This window comes from Dipodomys merriami, unplaced genomic scaffold (assembly GCF_024711535.1).
Source record: "Dipodomys merriami isolate MVZ:Mamm:240054 unplaced genomic scaffold, mDipMer1.0.p SCAF_1, whole genome shotgun sequence".
Taxonomy (NCBI): domain Eukaryota; kingdom Metazoa; phylum Chordata; class Mammalia; order Rodentia; family Heteromyidae; genus Dipodomys; species Dipodomys merriami.
In genome coordinates, this window is record NW_027202270.1 from 45,541,370 (window position 1) to 45,564,553 (window position 23,184).

The window sequence follows — 23,184 nt, forward strand, 5'->3', positions numbered from 1 at the left end:
AAGTTCAGAGATAGTTCCCAGACCCTGAGTTCAAGCCCCAGAACTGGCACAAAAAAATAAAACTTTTAATGTTCTTAAATACTCTTTTGTTCTATAATTTATTCACTTATGATCAAGTGTACAAGTAAGACTTCATATCTAAAGTTCCTTTTATAATTTAGAGCCAACTAAGAAGGCTTATTGTAACATAAAACCAAATTTATAAATAAATGGAAGCAATATCACTAGTTACCTTAAAGATATAAATTTATAAAACAAGAACAGAAGAAAACAAAACTAAATGAATAAAAAGCAAACATCTTCAGAGACTGATTTTTGGAGGAACATATTTATGTATGTAAACATACCTTTGGGAGTATACATGCCTTGTTGCATAGAACCTCCAGGTTCAAAAACAGGAGCCTTAAAATCAGCTACTGCTGATAAAACTGATTCAAAGCTGTAACTGCCTGGAATAATGCCACTTTTGGGATTAGGATTTTCTGGAATATGATGCATGTGTCAAGAAAAAAAAGTTAATGACTAAAATCCAGCTTCCAGCCCAAAGAGTATAGTTTGTTTTACTGAAACAGGGAATTGGATGTAGTGTATAAACTTGGCCACAAGAGGGCTACATAACAGTTCAATAACAACCTAGTGTCTTCTTTCTCAGTATTTTAAATCTAAGAACCAATAAATAAACTCTATGATTAAGTAGTCTCGTAATAGATTTTCTCCCAAACAAAGTCATCAAATTTGAGAAAATGAGAGGAAGAAATTTTAATTGATTCTCATTTTTGCCATTTTGTAAATAATGTATTTCCTCAGAAAAAATATATACTAAAAATAAGCCAAGATTTTTATGACTAAATATTTTATTTTCCAAAAACACAAAACCTTTCAAAAGAAAAGCAAATTAAAGTAAAAACATGAAGAAGCATACCACAAAGATTTTCTGTCTATTATTACACAGTCTATACTTGAAAGATAAAAAGAATACTTTTGTTCTGTTATAGACAGAATAAAATTGATACCACTTATGAAAACCTTGAAAAGTGTCCAACAATAATTCTAATAGAAGTCAGTTCACATAATCAAATTTTTATAGCCAATTCTTCCAAATGTAGTCACAAGGTACATACATAAGAAACTTAGTCAAATGTTTTCATTTATGCCAGTATTAGAGCTTGAATTCAAGGCCTCATGCATTTGCTTAGCTTTTTTGCTCAAGACTGACACTACCAGTGAGCCACATCTCCACTACTGTATTTGTTGTTGTTGTTGTTGTCAGTCGTGGGGCTTGAATGCTGGGCCTGGGTGCTGTCCTTGAGCTATTCAGCTCAAGGCCAGTGCTCTATTACTTAAGCCACAGCACCACTTCTGGTTTTCTGATGCTTAATTGGAGATAAAGAGTCTCCCAGACTGTCCACCCAAGCTAGCTTTGAACCATGATCCTCAGATCTCAGCCTCCTGAGTAGCTAGGATTACAGGTGTGAACCATAGGTGCCCGGCTTACTGTTTTTTTGCTAGTTAACTGAAGATAAGGCTCTCAGACTTGTCTAAGGTTACAAGTGTGAGCCACTCACACCCAGCTCAAAATAACATTACGTTTATCTAAAATCTTTATTAACTAAAAATATAAGGCATCCACTGCATGCTCAGTTGTTTTATCAGTCCTATACAAAGAACACTTCTAGTTTGTAGACAGTAATTTGAAAACTTAATTGAATTCTAACAAATCTTTATTCTAACAAATGCTTAAATCCTTAGTAAAAGAAATTATAAGGTAGGCCTTTAACTATTAGCCATAAATTCTAGCTTAGATATATATAAAAAGGAGACCTGACTACCTTTAATAAAATGTTCACTTTCATATACACAGAAACACAGATAGATATACACACACACTTACTTTTAATCTATGAAAATCCTTTTTTTAGTTCTTATTACTAACAGCAAATTAAACTTTTAAAAGGATATAAGGTCCAGCAATGAGCTATGTGTCCTGTCATTCATACACAGCTGGGCTACCATCTCTGCCCTGAGAATCTCATCATCTGACATTCCTAAAATTATTAAAAATGGAATTAATCAGTCTGGGTAAAAATCATTTTATTATGTTAATTTATCTAACACAGAAAGCTTCAAATTAAAGACAAAAGAATGTCATGCCTCAAATTTAAATGTATTGTACTACCTTAAGCAAGAGGTTTTTCAAAAGCTATTCTCAAAGTTTTACCAACTTTGAAACATGCCAACTATTTGCAATTACGTTTAAATAAATATATCCACATCCTTTCCAATTTCCATAAGCCAGTTACTAACAAAGGGGTAGAGGAAGATAGGAAGAACAGTTAATACTTAAGTATCTGTACTACTGGTTTACCTAAATGTAAACGAAGACTCAAAAGAATCACAAGAAATGTAAGAGCGCCTTCCAGCATTGATCTCTCATGCTCTGCATCAAGTACTGTATTTTGATGTTGTGAAGCCATTGTCAATAAATCTACCACCTTAAATCTATAAGAAACATTTGAGACAAATTACAACAAAATTAAAACAAATACTTCCTAATACCTGTGTTAATAAATATATGCTTACCTTTCAAAGACAGATGATATAAAATAATCTGGGTCAAGTCTAGATGCACAAACCTTCAAAAACAAAAGAAAAATAACTTTTTCCATATGCAGTTTTATTTCTTAATCATATTCATCTTTTTTCTATACCTTATTACATTTTGACATGTTGGGGATCAAACAGACACAGAGAGGAAGTTAGAGACAAGTAAAAAATATAAATTATTAATAACAATAGTTAATTCCCAAAAGCAAATTTTAAAAAGGAGGGGTGGGAACTGAAAATGTAGCTTAGTAGTAAGTAGAGTGCTTGCCTAGCATGTGTGAAGCCCTAGGTTCCTTTCTGCAGTACCACATAAACAGAAAAAGCCAGAAGTAGAGTTGTGGCTCAAGTGGTTGAGTGCTAGCCTTGGGCAAAAGAAGCTCGGGGAAAGCACCCAGGTCCTGAGTTCAAGCCCTAGAACTGCGCCCCCCCCCCAAAAAAAAAAACTTACCTGAAAACAAAATCTTTCATGTAAGTCAATACCCCTTTACCTAATTCTCACACACCAACCCAGCATTTTCTCTGCACAGGACCTAGTTAGGCAAACAGGCACAGATCTTGTACCACAAAGCATATTCATACTAGCTAATCTGCTTCCCCTGTGTTGCTTTGCTTTTCCTGAAGAAACCTTACCCTACCTCCTCCTCTAAGAAATCAATGGGCATTTTTCATTCTTATTTCTTCCAAACCAACACACACACACACACACACACAATTTCTTCCAAACCAACACACACACACACACACACACACACACACACACACACACACACACACACACACACACACACACACACACACACACACACACACACACACACACACACACACACACACACACACACACACACACACACACACACACACACACACACACAAAATATGCCTAAAGAAACCCAAGGAATAAGCATCAAATAAAGCTAATTGTTCTCCTGGCTCCTGGTTCCTGACAATAACCTGATGCTCCCCTCATGGCCAATATGATATAGCCTATAGTATTCCCTTGGGAAATGTATATGACAGCTAGGGGCTGGTGGCTCATGCCTATAATCCTATCTACTCAGGAGGCTGAGATCTGAGGATCACGGTGCAAAGCCAGCCCAAGCAGGAAAGGCCATGAGCCTCTTATCTCCAATAAACGACCAGAAAATTTGAAGTGGCACTGTGGCTCAAGTGGTACAGCACTAGCCCTGAGCTGAACAACTGAGGGACAGCACCCAGGCCCAGAGTTCAAGCCCCACAACTGACCAAAAAAAAAGGAAATATATATGACAAATTATTCTTTCAATGATCTGACCTCTCCAAGTCATCCCTCAGTCACCTCTACAAAGTAAAATTAATTACATGCAATTCTTAAGTACATCATCTGCATTATTAAGTTGGCTTACCTGCAATAGGTAGATGTCAGGATCAATCATGGAATTACAGAAATGAGACTGGACATAAGTCATGGCTTGTCCTTTGATTTGTAGACCATTTCTTACCCACATATTGCTATGGATTTCAGCAAGACTTGCCTAATAAAATAATTAACGAATAAATCATCTAAATATAGTATTTCTAAAATTGCATATTAGAAAGCCGGGCACCGGTGGCTCATGCCTGTAATCCTAGTTACTCAGGAGGCTGAGATCTGAGGATCACAGTTCAAAGCTAGCCCCTGCAGGAAAATCTGAGAGACTCATCTCCAATAAACCACTAGAAAACTCGAAGTGGCAGTATCGCTCAAATGGTAGAGCGCTCGCCTTTAGCTGAAGAGCACAGGGACAGTGCCAAAGCCCAGAGTTAGCCCATGACTGACAAAAAAAATGCATATTAGACAATCATTTTTATGTATTTTATTCATATTATGAGCCTGATGTCCTGTCCAACATTAAGGTACATATTATTTTTTAGTTGCTCGTTTACCTTTTTTTTTTTTTTTTTTTTTTTTTTGCCAGTTGTAGAACTTGAACTCAAGGCCTGGGTGCTGTCCTGAGCCTCTTTCACTCAAAGCTAGTGCTTTCCCACTTTGAGCCACAGCTCTACTTTTGGTTTTCTGGTGGTTAATTATAGATTACAATCTCAACTTTTCTAATCTGGCTGGCTTTGAACCATGATTCTCAGATCTCAACTGAGTAGCTAGGATTACAGGCATGAGCCACCAGTGCCCAGCTTTATTATTTTTTTTTTAATGGTACTAGAATTTTAACCCAAGGCCTTGTGATTGCTACAGAGTCATTCTAACGTTTCAGCAATGTCCCCAGACCTGTTTGTTATTTCTGACATACAGTATCAGATTCTCAAAGGTCAGACTAGTTTTGAACTCATGATCTTCCAGCCTCCGCCAGGGATTAAAGGTATTTAGAATGACCCAGCCTATTACCAATTTTTTGAATGGGGTGGGGGCAGTCCTGGGCTTGAAGTTTGAGCCTAGGCTCTGTCCCTGAATTTATTTTGCTCAAGGCAAGCATTCTACCACTTGAGCCACAGTGCCATTTCCAGCTTTTTGAGTAATTAATGGAGATGAGACTAAAGGGCTTTCTTGTCCAGGCTGTATTCAAACTGTGATCCTCAGATCTCAGCCTCCTGAGTAGTTAGGTTACAGGCATTAGCCACCAGCACCCAGCGTGTTAAATTTTTTTAATTGCTACCTTTTTGGGAATTTATACATGAGTTCATTTCTAATATTTGCCTCTGGATATATTTGCAATCGTTTTACTGAAATCTTTCTAAGAAATCAATGGGCATTTTTCATTCTTATTTCTCCCAAACCACCTCCCCCACAAAAAAAAAAAAAATTACATATTATGTTAAAGAAACCCAAGAAATAAGCACAAAATAAAGCTAATTATTCAGGCAATGAATTCAATCTACAGCTTTAACGTAACTTAATCAACCTTCAATCTAAATAACTCATCTTCCAAATAACAAAAAGTGAAAAGAAAATCCAATTCAAATAAATCTTCTTACTGTATTAATATTTAATTCTTCATATTTTATGCCCATTATCAACTAAAACTAAACATTCCAATATTGATTTTTTGGGGAGGGGGGAGATCCGGTCATGGGGCCTGAACTCTGGGCCTGGGTGCTATCCCTCAGCTCTTCAGCTCAAGGCTAGCGCTTTACCACTTGAGCCACAGTGCCACTTCCAGCTTTTTTCTTTTTGCTTTTGTGGTGCTGAGGAATCGAACCCAGGGCCTCAGGCATGAAAGGCAAGCGCTCTACCACTGAGCCGCCTTCCCAGCCTGTCCGATATTGTTTTTACTTGACCCCAATCCCTAGCTTTGAAGTCCAAAAATAGTTAACAATCTAAAATTGCCAGGAAAAATTAATTGAAATGTACATTTTTTAAAAATTTTTTGTTGGTCATGGGGCCTGAACTCTGGGCCTGGGCACTGTCCCTCAGCTGTTCAGCTCAAGGCTAGCGCTCTACCACTTGAGCCACAGCTCCACTTCTGGCTTTTTCTGCTTATGTGGTACTGAGGAATCAAACCCAGGGCCTCATGCATGCAAGGCAAGCACTCTACCACGGAGCCACCTTCCCAGCCCGTAAATCTTTTTTTTAAAGGTTCTCAAGTCATGCTTTAATTACTATAGAACATCCCACCGTGCTAGAGTGGGAGACCCTAAAAGATCTTGTGCATCGGCTTCTCAGGTAGCAACTGGAAATCCTGTTACTGACCCACCAGTGCTACAATGTAAATCTTTCTAATATATTTAAAAGGCTGGTTAACAAAATCACACTGTAAGAACTAAAGTCTCAGCACTTATTCAAGCTAATGCTTTTCTTTCAATAGGACAAAGAAATTGAGAACCAAAGAATTATGTAAAAATGTAAAAAATAAAAGTATGTAAACAATAAAATTTTGGTAATACCAAGATTAGAAACTATTGAGTTTTCAAAAATAGCATTAAAGCTGTTCAAACTTCTCTATAAGTTACAAAGTATAGTAAAGAAGTCCTGGGGGACTGGGTGATATAATCAGAAGGCTGAAATCTGAAGGACTATAGTTTGAAGACAGCCTAGAAAGAAAAGTCTTCAAAACTATGTTTAAAATAACTAGCAAAAAGCCAGGCTTGGCAGAGTGCCAGTGGCTCAAGCTGTAATCCTAGCTCCTCAGGAGGCTGCAAACTCAAGATCAAGGATCAAAGTCAATTAGGGCAGGAAAGTGCATGGCAATCTTATCTCCAATTTAACCAACAAAAAGCCAAAAATAGAACTGTGGTTCAAGTGGTAGAGTTCTAGCCTTGAGCTAAAAAGCTAAGGGAGCCAAGCAACAGTGGCTCATACCTATAATCCTAGCTACTTACTAGGCTGAGATCTGAGGATAGTGGTTCAAAGCCAGCCTGGGCAGGAAAGTCTGTGAAACTCTTATCTCCAAATAACCACCAGAAAAGTGGAAGTGGAGAAGTGGCTCAAAGTAGTAGAGTGCTTTGAGCAAAAGGGCTGAGGGACAGCACCCAGGCCCTGAGTTCAGTCACCAAAAACAAGTTCAAATTCTCCTACTGGCAAATTAAAAAAAAAAAAAATCCTGAAGGAAATTAAATATTATAAAACAAACAAAAATATCTGATTATAATCTGGGGGGAAAATCAAAACTTTCAACTTCTTTTAAATATTCAAACATTTTAGGCATACTAACAATGATTTTTAAAAAAACACAAAATAAGGAAAGAATCATTTATGTAATCCAATTCAAAAGAATTTTTTAGTATGAATACGTACTTGAATTTGGAGTGGGTGAATCATTAGTTTCATTAACATTTCCTGATCTGGTAAAACAGAATCCAAATCTAGTTCTTGACATTTCACAGCCTAAAAATTATGATTGAAAAAAGTTAGTAATTCAACATTTGTTCCAAAATTTAAAAAAAAAATACAATCATTTAATGATAATCATACCTTACTCAAAAACATAGCATAGTAACGATGTAGTGGCAGATGAAAAGTAACTTGGTTAGGTGCTGGCTGAAATAAACAAAATCTACAAGTTAAGAATGTTCATCAGAAACTCCAAGAAAGTTTTAAAACTTTAAAAATATATACTATGCTGTGCTGGGTTCGATCCCTAATACTGCATAGATAGATAGATAGATAGATAGATAGATAGATAGATAGATAGATAGATAGATAGATAGATAGATAGATAGATAGATAGATAGATAGATAGATAGATGCATAGATAGATACATAGATACATAGATACATAGATAGATACATAGATACATAGATAGATACATAGATAGATAGATAGATACATAGATAGATATACATTCACACATGCAACACACATGCTTCTTTTCTATCTCAGACCACCTCACTTGAATCTATTCTTACACATTTTGGGGGGGGGGGGGGGGGTCTGGTTGTGGAGCCTGAACTCTGGGCCTGGGCGCTGTCCCTCAGCTCTTCAGCTCAATGCTAGCGCTCTACCATTTGAGCCACAGTGCCACTTCCGGCTTTTTTCTTTTTGCTTATGTGGTGCTGAGGAATCAAACCCAGGGCCTCAGGCATGCAAGGCAAGCGCTCTACCACTGAGCCACCTTCCCAGCCCCTTCTTACACATTTTTATCCAACCTTAAATTTTTTAACAATACAGCTTTAAACAAAATATAACTATTTTTGGGCTGGGAATGTGGCTTAGTGGTAGAGTACTTGCTTAGCATGCATGAAGCCCTAGGTTCACTTCCTCGGTACCACTTAAGCAGAAAAAGCTGGAAGTGAAGCTATGGCTCAAGTGGTAGAGTGCTAACCTTGAGCAAAAAAAGCAGCTTAGGAACAGTGCCCAGGCCCTGAGTTCAAGCCCCAGGTATGGCAAAAAAAAAAAAATCACTACTTTTTTTATTATCTTTAAGTATAAAGAGATTACTGTTCAACTTGTCAGTTTATGAGTACAATATCGCCCCTTTCATCATTCTTCCCCAGCCCTCCCAACCAATAAAAAGAAATTACTGTTGGTAGAATTATTCCAAATTTATTTATTTATTTATTTATTTATCCTTCCTGGGGCTTGAACTTGGTGCCTGGGCACCGCCCCTGAACTTCTTTTGCTCAAGGCTAGCACTCTACCACTTGAGCCACAGTGCCGCTTCTGGCTTTTTCTGTTTATCTGGTACTGAGGCATCAAACACAGGGCTTTATATATGCTAGTCAAACACTCCAACACTAAGCCACATTCCCAACCCAGAGTTATACCAACTTTAAACACCAAGAACAAATTCCTTGAAGCTAGAAATTACATACTCATCTCTGAATCCTCTGAAACATCTAGCACAAACTAACTTTTTTAAACTTAATTAAGCTAAAGCAAATAATCATTATGGAAACAGAATGAATAGATTTCTTTCTATAGAAGTCCATGTGAGATTCAGCACGCCCAAGCATCCCAAACATGATAGTAATAATAACTGCAACAAACATTCACTGAGCATTTATTATGCATCAACCACCATGCTGAACAATTTATTCACAAAATTTTAATCCCCGCAACTTTAATCCCCACAAGAACACTCTGGGGTTGTAACTATTTGTATTCCCATTGTACAAATAGGGAAACTCAGGTTTAGAAAACTTAAGTAATTTCCTGAAGCTCTAAAGTAGTAGAGATGATGGGTTAGTGTGGACTCCACAGTAATCTTTGGAGTGGTAAAAGAACCTGGCAGCTATAAACTGATAAAGACATGCAAAGTGACCTGGGATTCTTTCAACAGCTGGGTGACATGCCACTCCAATCATTGTCAAATTTACCCAGTCTCTACAGCAAAACTTAATATTATTATTTTGGCAGACTGGTGAATATTATAAAATTGATATTCTCATGGATCATGATTTCACTATAAAGCAGCATTGGTTCTTAAAGCTCTCATAAGTGGGGCTGGGAAGGTGGCTCAGTGGTAGAGTGCTTGCCTTGCATGCATAAAGCCCTGGGTTCAATTCCTCAGTACCACATCAGCAGAAAAAAACAGAAGTAGAGCTGTGGCTCAAGTGGTAGAGTGCTAGCCTTGAGCTGAAGAGCTGAGGGACAGTACCCAGGCACAGCGTTCAGGTCCCATGACCCACAAAAAAAAAAAAAAAAAAAAAAATACTCACAAGTTTAGTAAATACTTTTCCATTAAAAATATTTATCCAGAACATTCTGGTTACTGTGCTGGAGTGATAACATTCCAGAAGAGTTATATATGAAGTTATACATCACTATCTCTGAAATAATTATCAAAAAGCACACATCCTCTTCAATATGTGATGCTATACAAAATTGTTCTTACAATGAAAGTCTGCCTTCTATAAAAGAAAAAAAAAACCCTGACACATTTTAAAACACTGAGGTAAACTGGGTGCCAGTGCCTCACTCCTATAATCTACTCAGGAGGCTGAGAATTGAGAATCATAGTTCACAGTCAGCCCAGGCAGGAACATTCCTGAGACTTGCCTCCAATAAACTACTCAAAAAAAGCCAGAAATGTGTGGCTGTGGCTCAAGTAGTAGAGTGCCAGCCTTAAGCAAAAAGCAGCTCAGGGACAGTGCCCAGGCCCAAAGTACAAGCCCCACAACTGGCAAAACAAAACACTGAGAACATTGATAAGTAACATAAGCCAGTGATATAAATTAGCATAAAAGTTACACCCTGAAATAGGAAGATCTAGCAGAATAGAAGGTAATATACATACATCCAAATTACTAAATATAGATTATGGAAGCCAAGTTTTTCACTTGTAAAGAAAACTACAATGATGTATATATGGTGTTAAGACTTTAAAATATCAATTTAAACTTGCATCTATATAAATTTACAAATATTCATACATATATGCCTAACCTCTGATCACTGTTAGAGTGTGGGAAAGAGTAACACCCCAAAGGCAATGAACACTCCTAGCACCCACTCTTGCTTTGGAAATACTATTTGCCACTAAAAATCACCTGTATTCTTAGAAAATGACTGTTTCCAGAATGGAATGTAGAAACCATACAAAGAGCAAGCAACATCTTGTTGGGACATTAAACCAAGAAAGTACTCAAAGAATGAGTACTTAAAGGGGTTCTTAGTCCCCAAGTCTAAAACATCAAATAATAACAGAAATGGATGAAACCCACAGACTAGAACAGAAAGTAAATATCACCACAGTTAAAAATAAATAAATGGCTGGGCACCAGTGGCTCAAACCAGCAATCCTAGCTACTCAGTTGGCTGAGATCTGAAAATGGATGTTCAATGTCAGCCCAGGCAGGAAAAGTCTGTGAGACTCCAAATAAACTACTCAGAAAAAGCTAGAAGTGGCACTGTGGTTCAAGTGGTACAGTATTAGCCTTAAGCACAAAGAGGCTTAGAGACAGCACTCAGGCCCTGAGTTCAAACCCAGGCCTGGCAAAAAAATAAAAAAGAATGAATTGAAAATTGAGTAAGAAAACAAGTTTATTTGCATAGGTTCAAAGTATGCCCTCACAAACATCAAAAGTAACTTTATGATGAAAATGTCTAGTAGACATTACCCTAATCAAGTGATCAAAAAGCAAATCATCAGGACAAAAACAAATCATAAACTAGCAGGAGACAATTAGACTCTAATATCACTTCTAGAATCTTCCTTGAATCTAATCATGAAATAAACCTAAACTGAGGAACAGTCTAATGGCCAAACATTACTGATCCATAATATTCTAAATGTTACTGTCTGAAAAAAGAAAAAAAAACTGAGAAACTGTAGCAAAATGAGACTAGACATATAATAACAAAACGCAATATGAAATCCTTAATAATCAAATTCTCTTGCTATAAAGAATAATTGCTAGAACAAGAGTTCTAAGAATTTGATATAATTATGGTAATGATTTTATGTTTGCATTCTGGTTATATAAGAGAATCTTATTTGTAGCAAGCACGCATTGCAGTGTTTGGGGTTACTGAGGTATCAAGTCAACAGCCTAATTATAAAATGACTCGAGAAAATAAAGTTCTTTGCATTCCTACCTTTGACTATTGAAAAAAAAATGTTTTTAAAGAAACAACTCAAGGGACTGGGAAAGTGGCTCATTGGTAGAGTGCTTGCCTTTCATGAATGAGGCCCTGGGTTCAATTCCTCAGCACCCCATTAAGCAGAAAAAGGAGGAAGTGGAGCTGTGGCTCAAATGGTAGAGCACTAGCCTTGAGGTGAAGAGCTGAGGGATAGCGCCCAGGCTCATAATTCAGACCCCATGACCGACAAAAAAAAAAAAAGGAAAGAGGGCTGGGAAGGTGGCTCAGTGGTAGAGTGCTTACTTCGCATGCATGAGGCCCTGGGTTCGATTCCTCAGCACCACATAAGCAACAAGAGAAAAGCCAGAAGTGGCTCTGTGACTCAAGTGGTAGAGCGCTAGCCTTGAGCTGAAGAGCTGAGGGACAGCGTCCAGGCCCAGAGTTCAGGCCCCACGACCGGACCCAAAAAAAAAAAAAAAAAAAAAGGAAAGAAGGAAAGAGAGAAAGAAAGGAAGGAAGGAAGGAAGGAAGGAAGGAAGGAAGGAAGGAAGGAAGGAAGGAAGGAAGGAAGGAAGGAAGGAAGGAAGGAAGGAAGGGAGGAAGGGAGGAAGGGAGGAAGGGAGGAAGGGAGGGAGAAAGAACTCAAACACTCCTCCATATGTACAGATACAGACACAAATATAAACACACACAAATGCAACCAGAAGGGTCCTACAAGTTTAAATCGGATGAGGGGAGAAAAGGGACTACTCTGAAATATGGTCTTTCTATTGCCTATGGCATATTCTGACCCTACTCCATAAAAGGAACAGAAGGGAATTCTGATGATAAATTTGACTAATGAAAATAATGACTTTCAACATAGCATGTCCTGTGTCAGCTTTTGTCTTTTATTATTAATAAAACCCACTTTTGTTCCATCTCATCTTTTCATTCTCTAACAAGAACACTGTCCAATGAAGTTGTATTACAACTTTCATTAATTTCCCCTAGTTGATTTACATTTAGGAAAACATTTTTACCTCTTCAACTGAAAGAAGTTTCTCTCTTCAGAAACAATGACATATACACTTAAATTGAGAAAAATAAATTATGCCTTGTTTCTCTAGGAAGCAGAATGATTAATGCATTGGAAATTTTTTAAATAACTGGTTACTTTTTATTCTGTCTTAAAATATTATGTTAATTCTGAGCTCTTACCTCTCCCATGAAAGGATACCATTATTTTCTATGGTAATTAGAATCTTCCACTGTTCTTCTTACATACTTAGACTTACATTAAAAGGACCCATCTAGGCAGTCCAGGGATATAATTCAGTGGCAGAGCACTTTGCTAGCATGCAAAAACCCTGCACTTAATTCCTAGCACCATAGCCAACTACACATAGATATAAATATAGATATGGGGATATAGGTAGATTAAACAAACACATACACACATACACTTTTTTAGATAAGTACATACCTCATCTACAAAGTTAATAGCATCAAACCAGTCTTGAAGAGCTTCTAGGCAATATCTTACAACATTTCGTGTATATTCTTGCGTTTCCTGAAAAAATAATTTATGTCAGTTTTGTAGTATATAGCCACCTACACTCTCAACAGTAAATTATATGTAATACATAGTTACATAATAGTAAATGTCAATTATTTTCAAGATAATCACTATATTTGCTATTTCAAGAAATTAAGAACAATAACTAGTAACAAATACAAAAATTAAAGAACATGATGTGCATTCTTTTATATATCACAGAAAAGATTTTAAGTACAGTTAAGTCTAGTTCCATTTCAAGAGATACTGACCCCAAATTATATAAATTCCTTAAAGCTATAGTTTAATAAATCTAGTCTCTCTTGGGTGATGAAAAAGTACTAGAAGCCGGGTGCCGGTGGCTTATGCCTGTAATCCTACCTACTCAGGAGGCTGAGATCTGAGGATCACGGTTCAAAGCCAGCCTGGGCAGGAAAGTCCATGAGACTCTTATCTCCAATAAACCACTTAAAACCCCGAAGTGACACTGTAGCTCAAGTGACAGAGCACTAGCCTTGAGCACAAAGAGACTCAAGAACAGCGCCCAGGCCCTGAGTTCAAGCCCCAGGACTTATCCAAAAGAAAAACCACAGAATGAATTAACACCCCTGCAACACAATTAATTCTTGAAAACATTACACTAAAAACAGAAGACAAACACAAAAGGCTACATATGATTACACTGATATGAAATAGTTACAGTCTATGAATCAGTAGATGCATAGAAAGAAAGTAAATGGGTGATCTTTCAGGATATATGAGAATGTTAGAACTGGTAGATTTGTGATTCCCTTTGGGGAATGAGAGAAATGTTCTGAAATTAATCATTGTACAACTCTGGGAATATAATATATGCCATTGAATTATATACCTCAAAATGGTAAAAACAGCAGGGCACTGATGGCTCATGCCTGTAATCAAAGCTACTTAGAAGCTGAGATTTGGGGCTGGGAAGATGGTTCAGTGGTAGAGTTCTTGCCTTGCATGCATAAGGCCCTAGGTTCGATTCCTCAGCACCACATAAGCAGAAAAAGCCAGAAGTAGAGCTGTGGCTCAAGTGGTAGAACATTAGACTTGAGCTGAAGAGCTGAGAGACAGTGCCCAGGCCCAGAGTTCAGGCCCCACGACTGACAAAAAAAAAAAATTTTTAAAGCTGAGATTTGAGGATCAGGGTTCAAAGCTAGTCCAGGCAGTAAAGTCTATGAGACTCTTTTTTTTTTTTTTTTTGGGTCCGGTTGTGGGGCCTGAACTCTGGGCCTGGGCGCTGTCCCTCAGCTCTTCAGCTCAAGGCTAGCGCTCTACCACTTGAGCCACAGTGCCACTTCCGGCTTTTTTCTTTTTGTTTATGTGGTGCTGAGGAATCGAACCCAGGGCCTTGAGCATGCAAGGCAAGCATTCTACCACTGAGCCACCTTCCCAGCCCCTAAAGTCTATGAGACTCTTATCTCCAATTAACCACCAAAAACTGGAAGTAAAGCTGTGGCTCAAGTGGTAGAGTGTTAGACTTGAGCAAAAGGGCTCAGGACAGCACCCACACCCTGAGTTCCAGCCTGAGACCAGCTCAAAAAAAAAAAAAAAGAGAGAGAGAGAGAAAAAAGGTTAAAATAGCGAATAATGTAATTTTAAGGGTATGTTGGGGCATCAACAACAGACTCAAATAGTTTTAATTCATCAGCTCTCTATATAATCTGTACCTTAAAAAAAAAAAAAAAGTCTGAGTGTCTTTTTTTTTTTTTTTTGGGTCCGGTCAAGGGGCCTGAACTCTGGGCCTGGGTGCTGTCCCTCAGCTCTTCAGTTCAAGGCTAGCGCTCTACCACTTGAGCCACAGCGCCACTTCCAGCTTTTTTTTTTTTTTTGCTTATGGGTGCTGAGGAATCGAACCCAGGGCCTCAAGCATACAAGGCATGCGCTCTACCACTGAGCCACCTTCCCAGCTTAAAAAAAAAAAAAAGGAAAGAAAGAAAAGGCTGAGTCTCATATCCATTTCTTTTTTCCCCAAATCAAATTTCACTATGTAGTACAGACTGGATCAAACTCATAATCTTCTTGCCTCAGCCTCCCAAGTGATGGGATTATAGGCCTGTGGTAGCATTCCAGGCTCCCACATTCATTCTTGATTTCTTTATCCTGCTCATCTTCACATCTTAGCATTTCTTCCATAACATTTTCCTAAGCTCAGGTCTATTTTGCTGCAACCATCTAGCCCAAAAATCAAGTATCTAGTTACTTTGCCACTAGTCTCTTTCAGTCTATCTTGTACAAGAGTTAGCCTTACAAAAATACTACTTTACACTCTGTTCCCTATCTCCCACTGAAAAATAAAATTTAATTTACATGCTTCCATGATTAATCTGTCTTAACCAAACTAAAGTAACAAATAACTCATGGATAAAAGTTTTGAAAACCGCCGGGCGCCGGTGGCTCACGCCTGTAATCCTAGCTACTCAGGAGGCTGAGATCTGAGAATCGCGGTTCAAAGCCAGCCCGGGCAGGAAAGACCGTGAGACTCCTATCTCCAATAAACCACTAGAAAACCGGAAGTGGCGCTGTAGCTCAAGTGGTAGAGCGCTCACCTTGAGCTGAAGAGCTGAGGGACAGCGCCCAAGCCCAGAGTTCAAGCCCCATGACCGACAAAAAAAAAAAAAACAAAAACAAAAACAAAAAAACAAAAAAAAAAAAAAAAAAGTTTTGAAAACCAAATATTCTCCTTTTTTTTTTTCAAGGTTTTGGGCATTGGAGTTCCCTTATATATTCACAGCACAAACGTAAACCGGTACAATTCTTTTTTTTCTCTTTTGTTTGTCGCTTGTGGTTTTGAACTCTGGGCCTGGGCGCTGTCCCTCAACTCACAGCTCAAGGTGAGCACTCTACCACTTGAGCCACACTGCCACTTCTGGTTTTCTGTTGGTTTATTGAAGAGTCTCACAAACTTTCCTACCTGGGCTTTGAACTGTGATCCTCAGATCTCAGCCTCCTGAGTAGCTAGGATTACAACTATGAGTCACCGGCACCCAGCAGGTACAACTCTTATGGAGAACAATTTCACAATTAGGTATCATGGAATGTTTTAAAATATTACTAGAGATCACTTTAAAAATAAAATATTACTAGTAATTCCATTTCCAAATACAGCATATTTTTAAACTCTGTTCAGATTACTTCTTTTCCATCTTCCTATTAACATCCCTACCAAAAACAAAAAAATTGAACACACATTATTTTTGTAACATTTAGCAAATGTTGAGTCTTGGTTTTTCTATCAGTAAAGATATGCCTACTAATATGTACCTCCTAATACTGCTATGAAGACACAAATAAAATGATGTACATAAAATTTTCTATGTTGTAGCCTAGCCCATACCTTAGGAAGTAGTTAAGTTCTACCAGAGTCAAGACTTCAACTTCTATTTAGCAGTAAACAAAATTGCCACTAGATAGAGATTTTATAGCCTATCTCTTTCCCTTAGAAAGCAGAAATTAAAATTCTAGAAATACATCAACCCTTTATTGAGTCCATCTGTTAGTAATCCAATACTGAAAGTCTGATGTCCTGCCAACTTATCTGAGTAGCATTTCTTTTTTAACAAGTCCTTAATATTTCTAAGGATCCTATAGCAATTCAAGGCAACGTAAGTGTGAAGTTTCCTTTCACATTAATTCTTTTAGTTTTGTTTTATAGTGAAAAATGTAGAGAGACAGCTCTACAGTATTTCTTCTAGTTTGTACTTGTAAAATCTGTCAGCACTGTTGTTTAAAAGCTCTGGAAATTCTTGCTAAAATAAATAAGCATTCAACTCCTTTGTACAACTAAAGATAATAAAAATATAATTTAGAAAGATAAGTATGCAAAGTGGTAAAGAGCACTGTATCAACAGATATATCAACAGATTTGATTTCAAATTCGACTTCCATCTGAAGCTCTGTTAACTTGGGAATCTGTCTAACTTCTGAAAGAGATGAGGTTGTACACAACATCACAGTATGAAATACATCTAATCCTTGTGCAATAAAGATTATAAAAGACTTATTACATGTAAAGTGCCAAACACAAGGCCTGGCATAGAAGTGGTATTCATCAAGGGAACCTCGTATCTATGAACAAGACAGATCTTTTTCTGAGAAATTACTCCCGCAGATAGTGTCAGGACAATATTAGTCTTTTCTCAATGGCCTCTTCATTTTCGAAGGAAACCATAGCATATTACAATTCAACCCTTCAGAGCTGAAAAATACATCATTGCCTGGAAACAATGATTTCTCACTCTCATAGAGATGAAAATAATCACAGCTTCACCATCCAAATTCCTTCAATGCATAATGGTTAGAATCTTCCTGAAACAGTGATCTATTTACATAAATATCACATTAATACACTCTCCTGGATCTCTGTCCTCTGCTGGTGTCTTGTAAAGACACCTCATTCTTCTGGTTTTACTCCTTTCCTTCTCCCTGACATTTAATTGTGAGTATTTTACATGTCTATTCTCTCCCTCCTTGACCTCATCCAATAGACACCATCTCTATCCTCAAAGGTCTAGAATTCATAACTGCAGTCCAGATGTCTCTTCAAAGCATTAATTCATATATCAATTGTATGAGTCTGCTAATTCTGCTGCTAAATTATATCTTCTATACGCAAAATAGATCGTCTTTTGTATATAACATGTTTAGAGCCTATGTTTAGAATTCTGTGTTTAGACTATCACCATGGCACTTCTTAAATTAACAATGTGTATTTGCTTAGTATGATATGATCATTTTGATACAATGGAATTATCAACCTATTACCTCAGAAGCTTGATTTCCATAGTTAGTTAAAATCTGGGGCTGGGAAGGTGACTCAGTGGTAGAGCACTTGCCTTGCATGCATGAGGCCCTGGGTTCGATTCCTCCACACCACATAAGCAGGAAAAAAAAGCCAGAGGTGGCACTGTGGCTCAAGTGGTAGAGTGCTAGCCTTGAGCTGAAGAGCTGAGGGACAGCACCCAGGCCCAGAGTTCAGGCGGCAACCACTGGACCAAAAAAATAAATAAATAAATAAAATAAAATCTGTTCTTTTAGAAATTTTGAAATACAAGGGCTGGGAAGGTGGCTCAGTGGTAGAGCGCTTGCCTTGCATGCCTGAGGCCCTGGGTTCGATTCCTCAGCACCACATAAGCAAAAAAGAAAAAAGCCGGAAGTGACACTGTGACTCAAGTGGTAGAGCACTATAGCCTTGAGCTGAAGAGCTGAGGGACAGCGCCCAGGCCCAGAGTTCAGGCCCCACGACCGGACCCAAAAAAAAAAAAAAAAGAAATTTTGAAATACAAATTATTAACAACTATGGTCACTATGCTATGCTGTAGATCTCAAAAACTCATTTCTCTGGTATAGTTGAAACTTTGTATTCTTTCAGCAAAATTTTCCCATTTCACTGGGTGTTAGTGGCTTTCAGCTATAATCCTAGATAAGAGGCTGATATGTGAGGGTCACTGTTCAAAACCAGCCCTGGCAGAAAAGTCCGTAAGACTCTTATCTCCAATTAACCACCAGGAAGCCTATAGTAGAGTTTGGCCCAAGTGGGATAAAAATCACTAGCCTTTAGCATTAAAAAAACAAAAAAAAATACACTACAGGGACAGCTAAGACCCTGAGTTCACACACACACACACACACACACACACACACACACACACACACACACACACACACACAATCTTCCCATCTCCCATATTCCCAGTTACCTCCCACTTCTATAAGCCTGTTTTTTTTAGATTCCAAATGTTTGTTAAAGGCTATTGTTGTAACTACTCAGTCTTTTCCTCAATGCTAGGGATGAAATCCAGGACTTGTATATACTAAACATGTGATCTACCACCAAGCTCTATCTTCTAAACATTTCAGTCTTGCTACTTTGGTCTACCTCAACCCAGTTTTCAACTGCTATCAAAAAAAATCATTTAGGTATAAATCAGATCACATAAAACCTTGCTTTAAAATACTCATGGATTTACATTTTTAAAAAATTTAGACTTAAAATGACCTATAAGGACCTGGGCTACAATCTTACCCTTACTATCTCTTTAACATTATCTTTTTACCTCTCATTTTTCTACTAGAAGCAAACTATACTATTCTACCTCGACCTCTGCCACCAATAGCCCTACTTCTATCCTTCTTCTATCCTTCACATAGCTGGTTTTTTCATATTCTTCCCTCAGAAAGGCCTCATCAGATTCACCTAATTTCTCTATCTCATAACAACTTGTTCTTTTTCTACAGACCACATATAAATCTGTGTGTATACTTAAGGTCTATCTCCCTTATTAAACTGTTCCATGAAAATAATCACTACATATATTTGGCCCTAAACCTAAACATCTAGATAGTATGTAACAAAGAACAGAATTCGCAAAATATTTTTTTACTAAAGAACAAAACAATCCTCATTTTTTTGGGGGGGGGGGAGAAGAAGGGGGTCCAGTCATGGGGCCTGAACTCTGGGCCTGGGTGCTGTCCCTCAGCTCTTCAGCTCAAGGCTAGCACTCTACCACTTAAGTCATGCAAGCCAAGCACTCTACCACTGAGACACATTCCCAGTCCCAATACAATCCTCATATTATATAACCATTCTTTTAATAAAAATACTACAGTAGAGATTAAACAAAATAAAATGAAAACACCAAGTGAAATCAACATAGCTGACTAAAGGAATTTAGTTAAAATGTAAAGAAACCAAATTTGATTGAAGAACTTAAAACTGGGAGATTACCTATCAGCTGATTATTGTGAGTATAATTTTTGAAAAGCTAACTCTGAATGTTCTTCATTCTGGCTAAAATCACTGTAAGTCAAATGAATCAAAATCTCAAGTACTAGTGTTTAGACTTTGGGCTTTTTTGGTGGTTTTGTGTGTTTTTTTGTTTTGTTAGCCAAGGGGCTTGAACTCAGAGCCTGAGTGCTGTATCTAAGCTCCTTTTGCTGAAGGCTAGCACTATACCACTTTGAGCCACAGTTCCATTTCCGGTTTTCTGGTGATTATTTAGAGATAAAGAGTCTCACAGACTTTCCTGCTCAAGCTGACTTTGAACTATCATCCTCAGCATTTAGCCTATTAATTAACTAGGGCTAAAGGGTGGAGCTGGCTAGATTTTATTGTTTTCAGTTTTGTTTTGCTTTGTTTTGTAGTGGGTCGTGAAGCTTGAACTAAGAGCCTAGGTACTATCCCTGAGCTTCTTTGCTCAAGGCTAGCACTCTACCACTCTGAATCACAGAGTCACTTTCAGTTTTTTGGTGGTTAACTGGAGATAAGAATCTAACAAAATTTCTTGCCGAGGTTGGCTTTGAACCACAATCCTCAAATCTCAGCCTCCTAAGTGCTAAACTTACAGGTATGAGTCACCAATGTCCCAGTAGCATTTGATTATTCAAAGATAATTCTCATGCAAAAGAAGCACTGAGCTAAGAAAAGAAAATAAGAGTGCAGGGGCTTGGAGGCATGGCTCAATTGATAGAGCAACACCCAATGAGCAAAAGTGTCAGGTACCAAGTTCAAGTGCTGGTCTTGGACAAAAATAAAAATAAAATTATAGAGCAGGGTCTGGGAAGGTGGCTCAGTGGTAGAGCGCTTGCCTTGCATTCATGAGGCCCTGGGTTCAATTCCTCAGCACCACATAAGAAAAAAGAAAAAAGCCGGAAGTGGCGCTATGACTCAAGTGGTAGAGCACTAGCCTTGAGCTGAAGAGCTGAGGGACAGCATCCAGGCCCAGAGTTCAGGCCTTACAACCAGACCAAAAAAAAAAAAAAAAAATTATAGAGTATATGCCAAAATAGGCGGATAAGTTGAACAAAATCACAGGAATCAATAAAGGGCATTGCCTGCTGAGGAATAATCAAGGCTTGGGAAGAGTACAAGAAGAATTATTAAGATAAATTGAAGGTAAATTCTGGAGGATCTTAAATATAAATACAGATTCATCTTGTAAGACAGATGAAAACCTGAATGACTTTTTTTTTTCTTTCTTTTTTCTTTCCTTTTTGTCATGGGGCTTGAACTCTGGGCCTGGGTGCTGTCCTCAGCTCTTCAACTCAAGGCAAATGCTCTACCACTTGAGACACAGTGCCACTTCCGGTTGCCAGTGGTTTATTGGAGATAAGAGTCTCATGGACTTTTCCTGCCTGGGCTGGCTCTGAACGTGATCCTCAAATCTCAGCCTCCTGAGCAGCTAGGATTACAGGCGTGAACCAACAGCACCTAGCTAACCTGAATAATTTTTAAGCAAAGGAGAGAAAGGAAGAGCTCAGGAAAGTAACTTTAATATTAGGATAGATTACAGTAGAAAAACTCTAATAACCTAGATTTTTTTTAATATAAAGAAATAAAGACCAGGAAGAAAGAAGAGGAAAAGGGAGACATTTCTAAAACAGAAGAGAGAATTGATAGTATCTGATTATAAGATGCTCATGGGTAGTAGAGCAAGGAAAGGAGATTTCTTGATTAGACAAGAACACAAAGGAGCCAGTCACCAGTGGCTCACGTCTGTAATCCTAGCTATTCAGGACACTGAGTTCTGAAAAATCACAGGAGCCAACTCAGCCCGACAAATCCAAGACTTCCACCCCCACTCCCCCACTCCCACCCCCACCCCCGCAAAGGCTAGTTGTGCTCTACCATTTGAGCCACAATGCAACTTCTGGCTATTCTAACTAGTTTATTGGAGATAAGAGTCTCATGGAGTTTATTGCCTAGGCTGGCTTCAAACTTTGATCCTCAGATCTCAGCTTCCTCAGTAGCTAGTATAGGCATAATTAATTGGTGCCCAGCACAAATCCAAGAATTTCATCTCAGACTTTTATCTCAACCAGCAAAAAAAGTCAGAAATCGTGTTATGGCACAAGTGGTAGATGTCACACTTGAATGAGAAAGCTAAGCTAGAGTAGTAGGAGGTTCTGAGTTTAAGCCCAGATACCAGAATGCATGCATGCATGCACATACACATACACACATACACACACACACACACACACACACACACGCAAGCATGGGCACACGCATGCAAGGAGTTCAGGATGTAGGTCAGTGGTAGCGAGCTTGCTGGGCATACACAAAGCCCTAGTTCAATTCTTAAACCACACACAAAAAAATAAAAAAGGAAGTTAATTAGCAATCTAAGAAAATTCATATATCTACAAGATATACATGAATAACCCTACTTTGTCTGAAAGTACAAATACACTGAAAAGGTAGACAGGAAAGACTCTCAAAATCACCTGTGAAGAAAGGCTTTGTTGTACCATTTCTAGGTTGTTGTTGTCATTGTTGTTGGGATGGGAAGGGGGAGGGGGACTTTTTGGTTTTGTTGCTAGTACTAGAGCTTGAATTCATGGCTTGAGTGCTGTCCCATACTTTTTCCACTCAAGGCTTGTGATCTACCACTCCATCTAGGCTTTTTGACGGTTAAGTGGAGATAAGAATCTCATGAACTTTCTTGCCCAGGCTGGCTTAGAGCTCAAATTCTCAGATTTCAGATCTCAGCCTCTTGTATAACTAAGTTATAGGTGTAAATTACCAGTGCCTACTCTGCTTTGTTAAAAAAACAAAACAAAACTGACTAAAAGTGCAAACAATTCTAGGGGCTGGGAAGTTGGCTCAGTGGTAGAGTGCTTGCCTTGCATGCCTGAGGCCCTGGGTTCGATTCCTCAGCACCACATAAGAAAAAAAAAAAAAGCCGGAAGTGGCGCTGTAGCTCAAGTGGTAGAACGCTAGCCTTGACCTGAAGAGCTGAGGGACAGTGCCCAGGCCCAGAGTTCAGGCCCCACAACCGGACCCCCCCCCCAAAAAAAAGTGCAAACAATTCTAAATATGTTAGCCAAGTAATCAATCTAAGTAGAAAGAGGCAAAACCAAGACTAGAACCAAGAACGCCAAATTATTTCCATTACAAAATCATAGCCAGCATTCTTACTGGCAGAAGCTAACAGGCTAGACTTCATGGAATCATATGTCAAATCTTAGTCAAGCATTGGAGGCATAGCTCAAGAGGTAAAGTACAAGGCCATGAGTTCAAACCCCAGTAATTCAAAAAAAAGAAATTTAGGCAAATCCTTATTTTCATAGGGATGGCCCAAC

At 38.3% G+C, this 23,184-nt stretch overlaps 1 protein-coding gene across 2 annotated transcripts in view; it reads right to left on the reverse strand.

Annotated features, from left to right (window-relative positions):
* Positions 1-23,184, reverse strand: part of Ubr3 (ubiquitin protein ligase E3 component n-recognin 3) — a 193,049-nt gene that overhangs the window by 108,174 nt on the left and 61,691 nt on the right. For both annotated transcript variants that reach the window (XM_070021309.1, XM_070021318.1), the window contains exons 11-18: positions 13,006-13,092; positions 7,490-7,555; positions 7,313-7,402; positions 3,990-4,118; positions 2,581-2,633; positions 2,366-2,499; positions 1,961-2,045; positions 348-490 (exon numbers count right to left, since the gene is read on the reverse strand). In XM_070021309.1, coding sequence (XP_069877410.1) covers positions 348-490; positions 1,961-2,045; positions 2,366-2,499; positions 2,581-2,633; positions 3,990-4,118; positions 7,313-7,402; positions 7,490-7,555; positions 13,006-13,092 — 787 coding nt within the window. The remainder of the gene's footprint in view (positions 1-347; positions 491-1,960; positions 2,046-2,365; positions 2,500-2,580; positions 2,634-3,989; positions 4,119-7,312; positions 7,403-7,489; positions 7,556-13,005; positions 13,093-23,184) is intronic.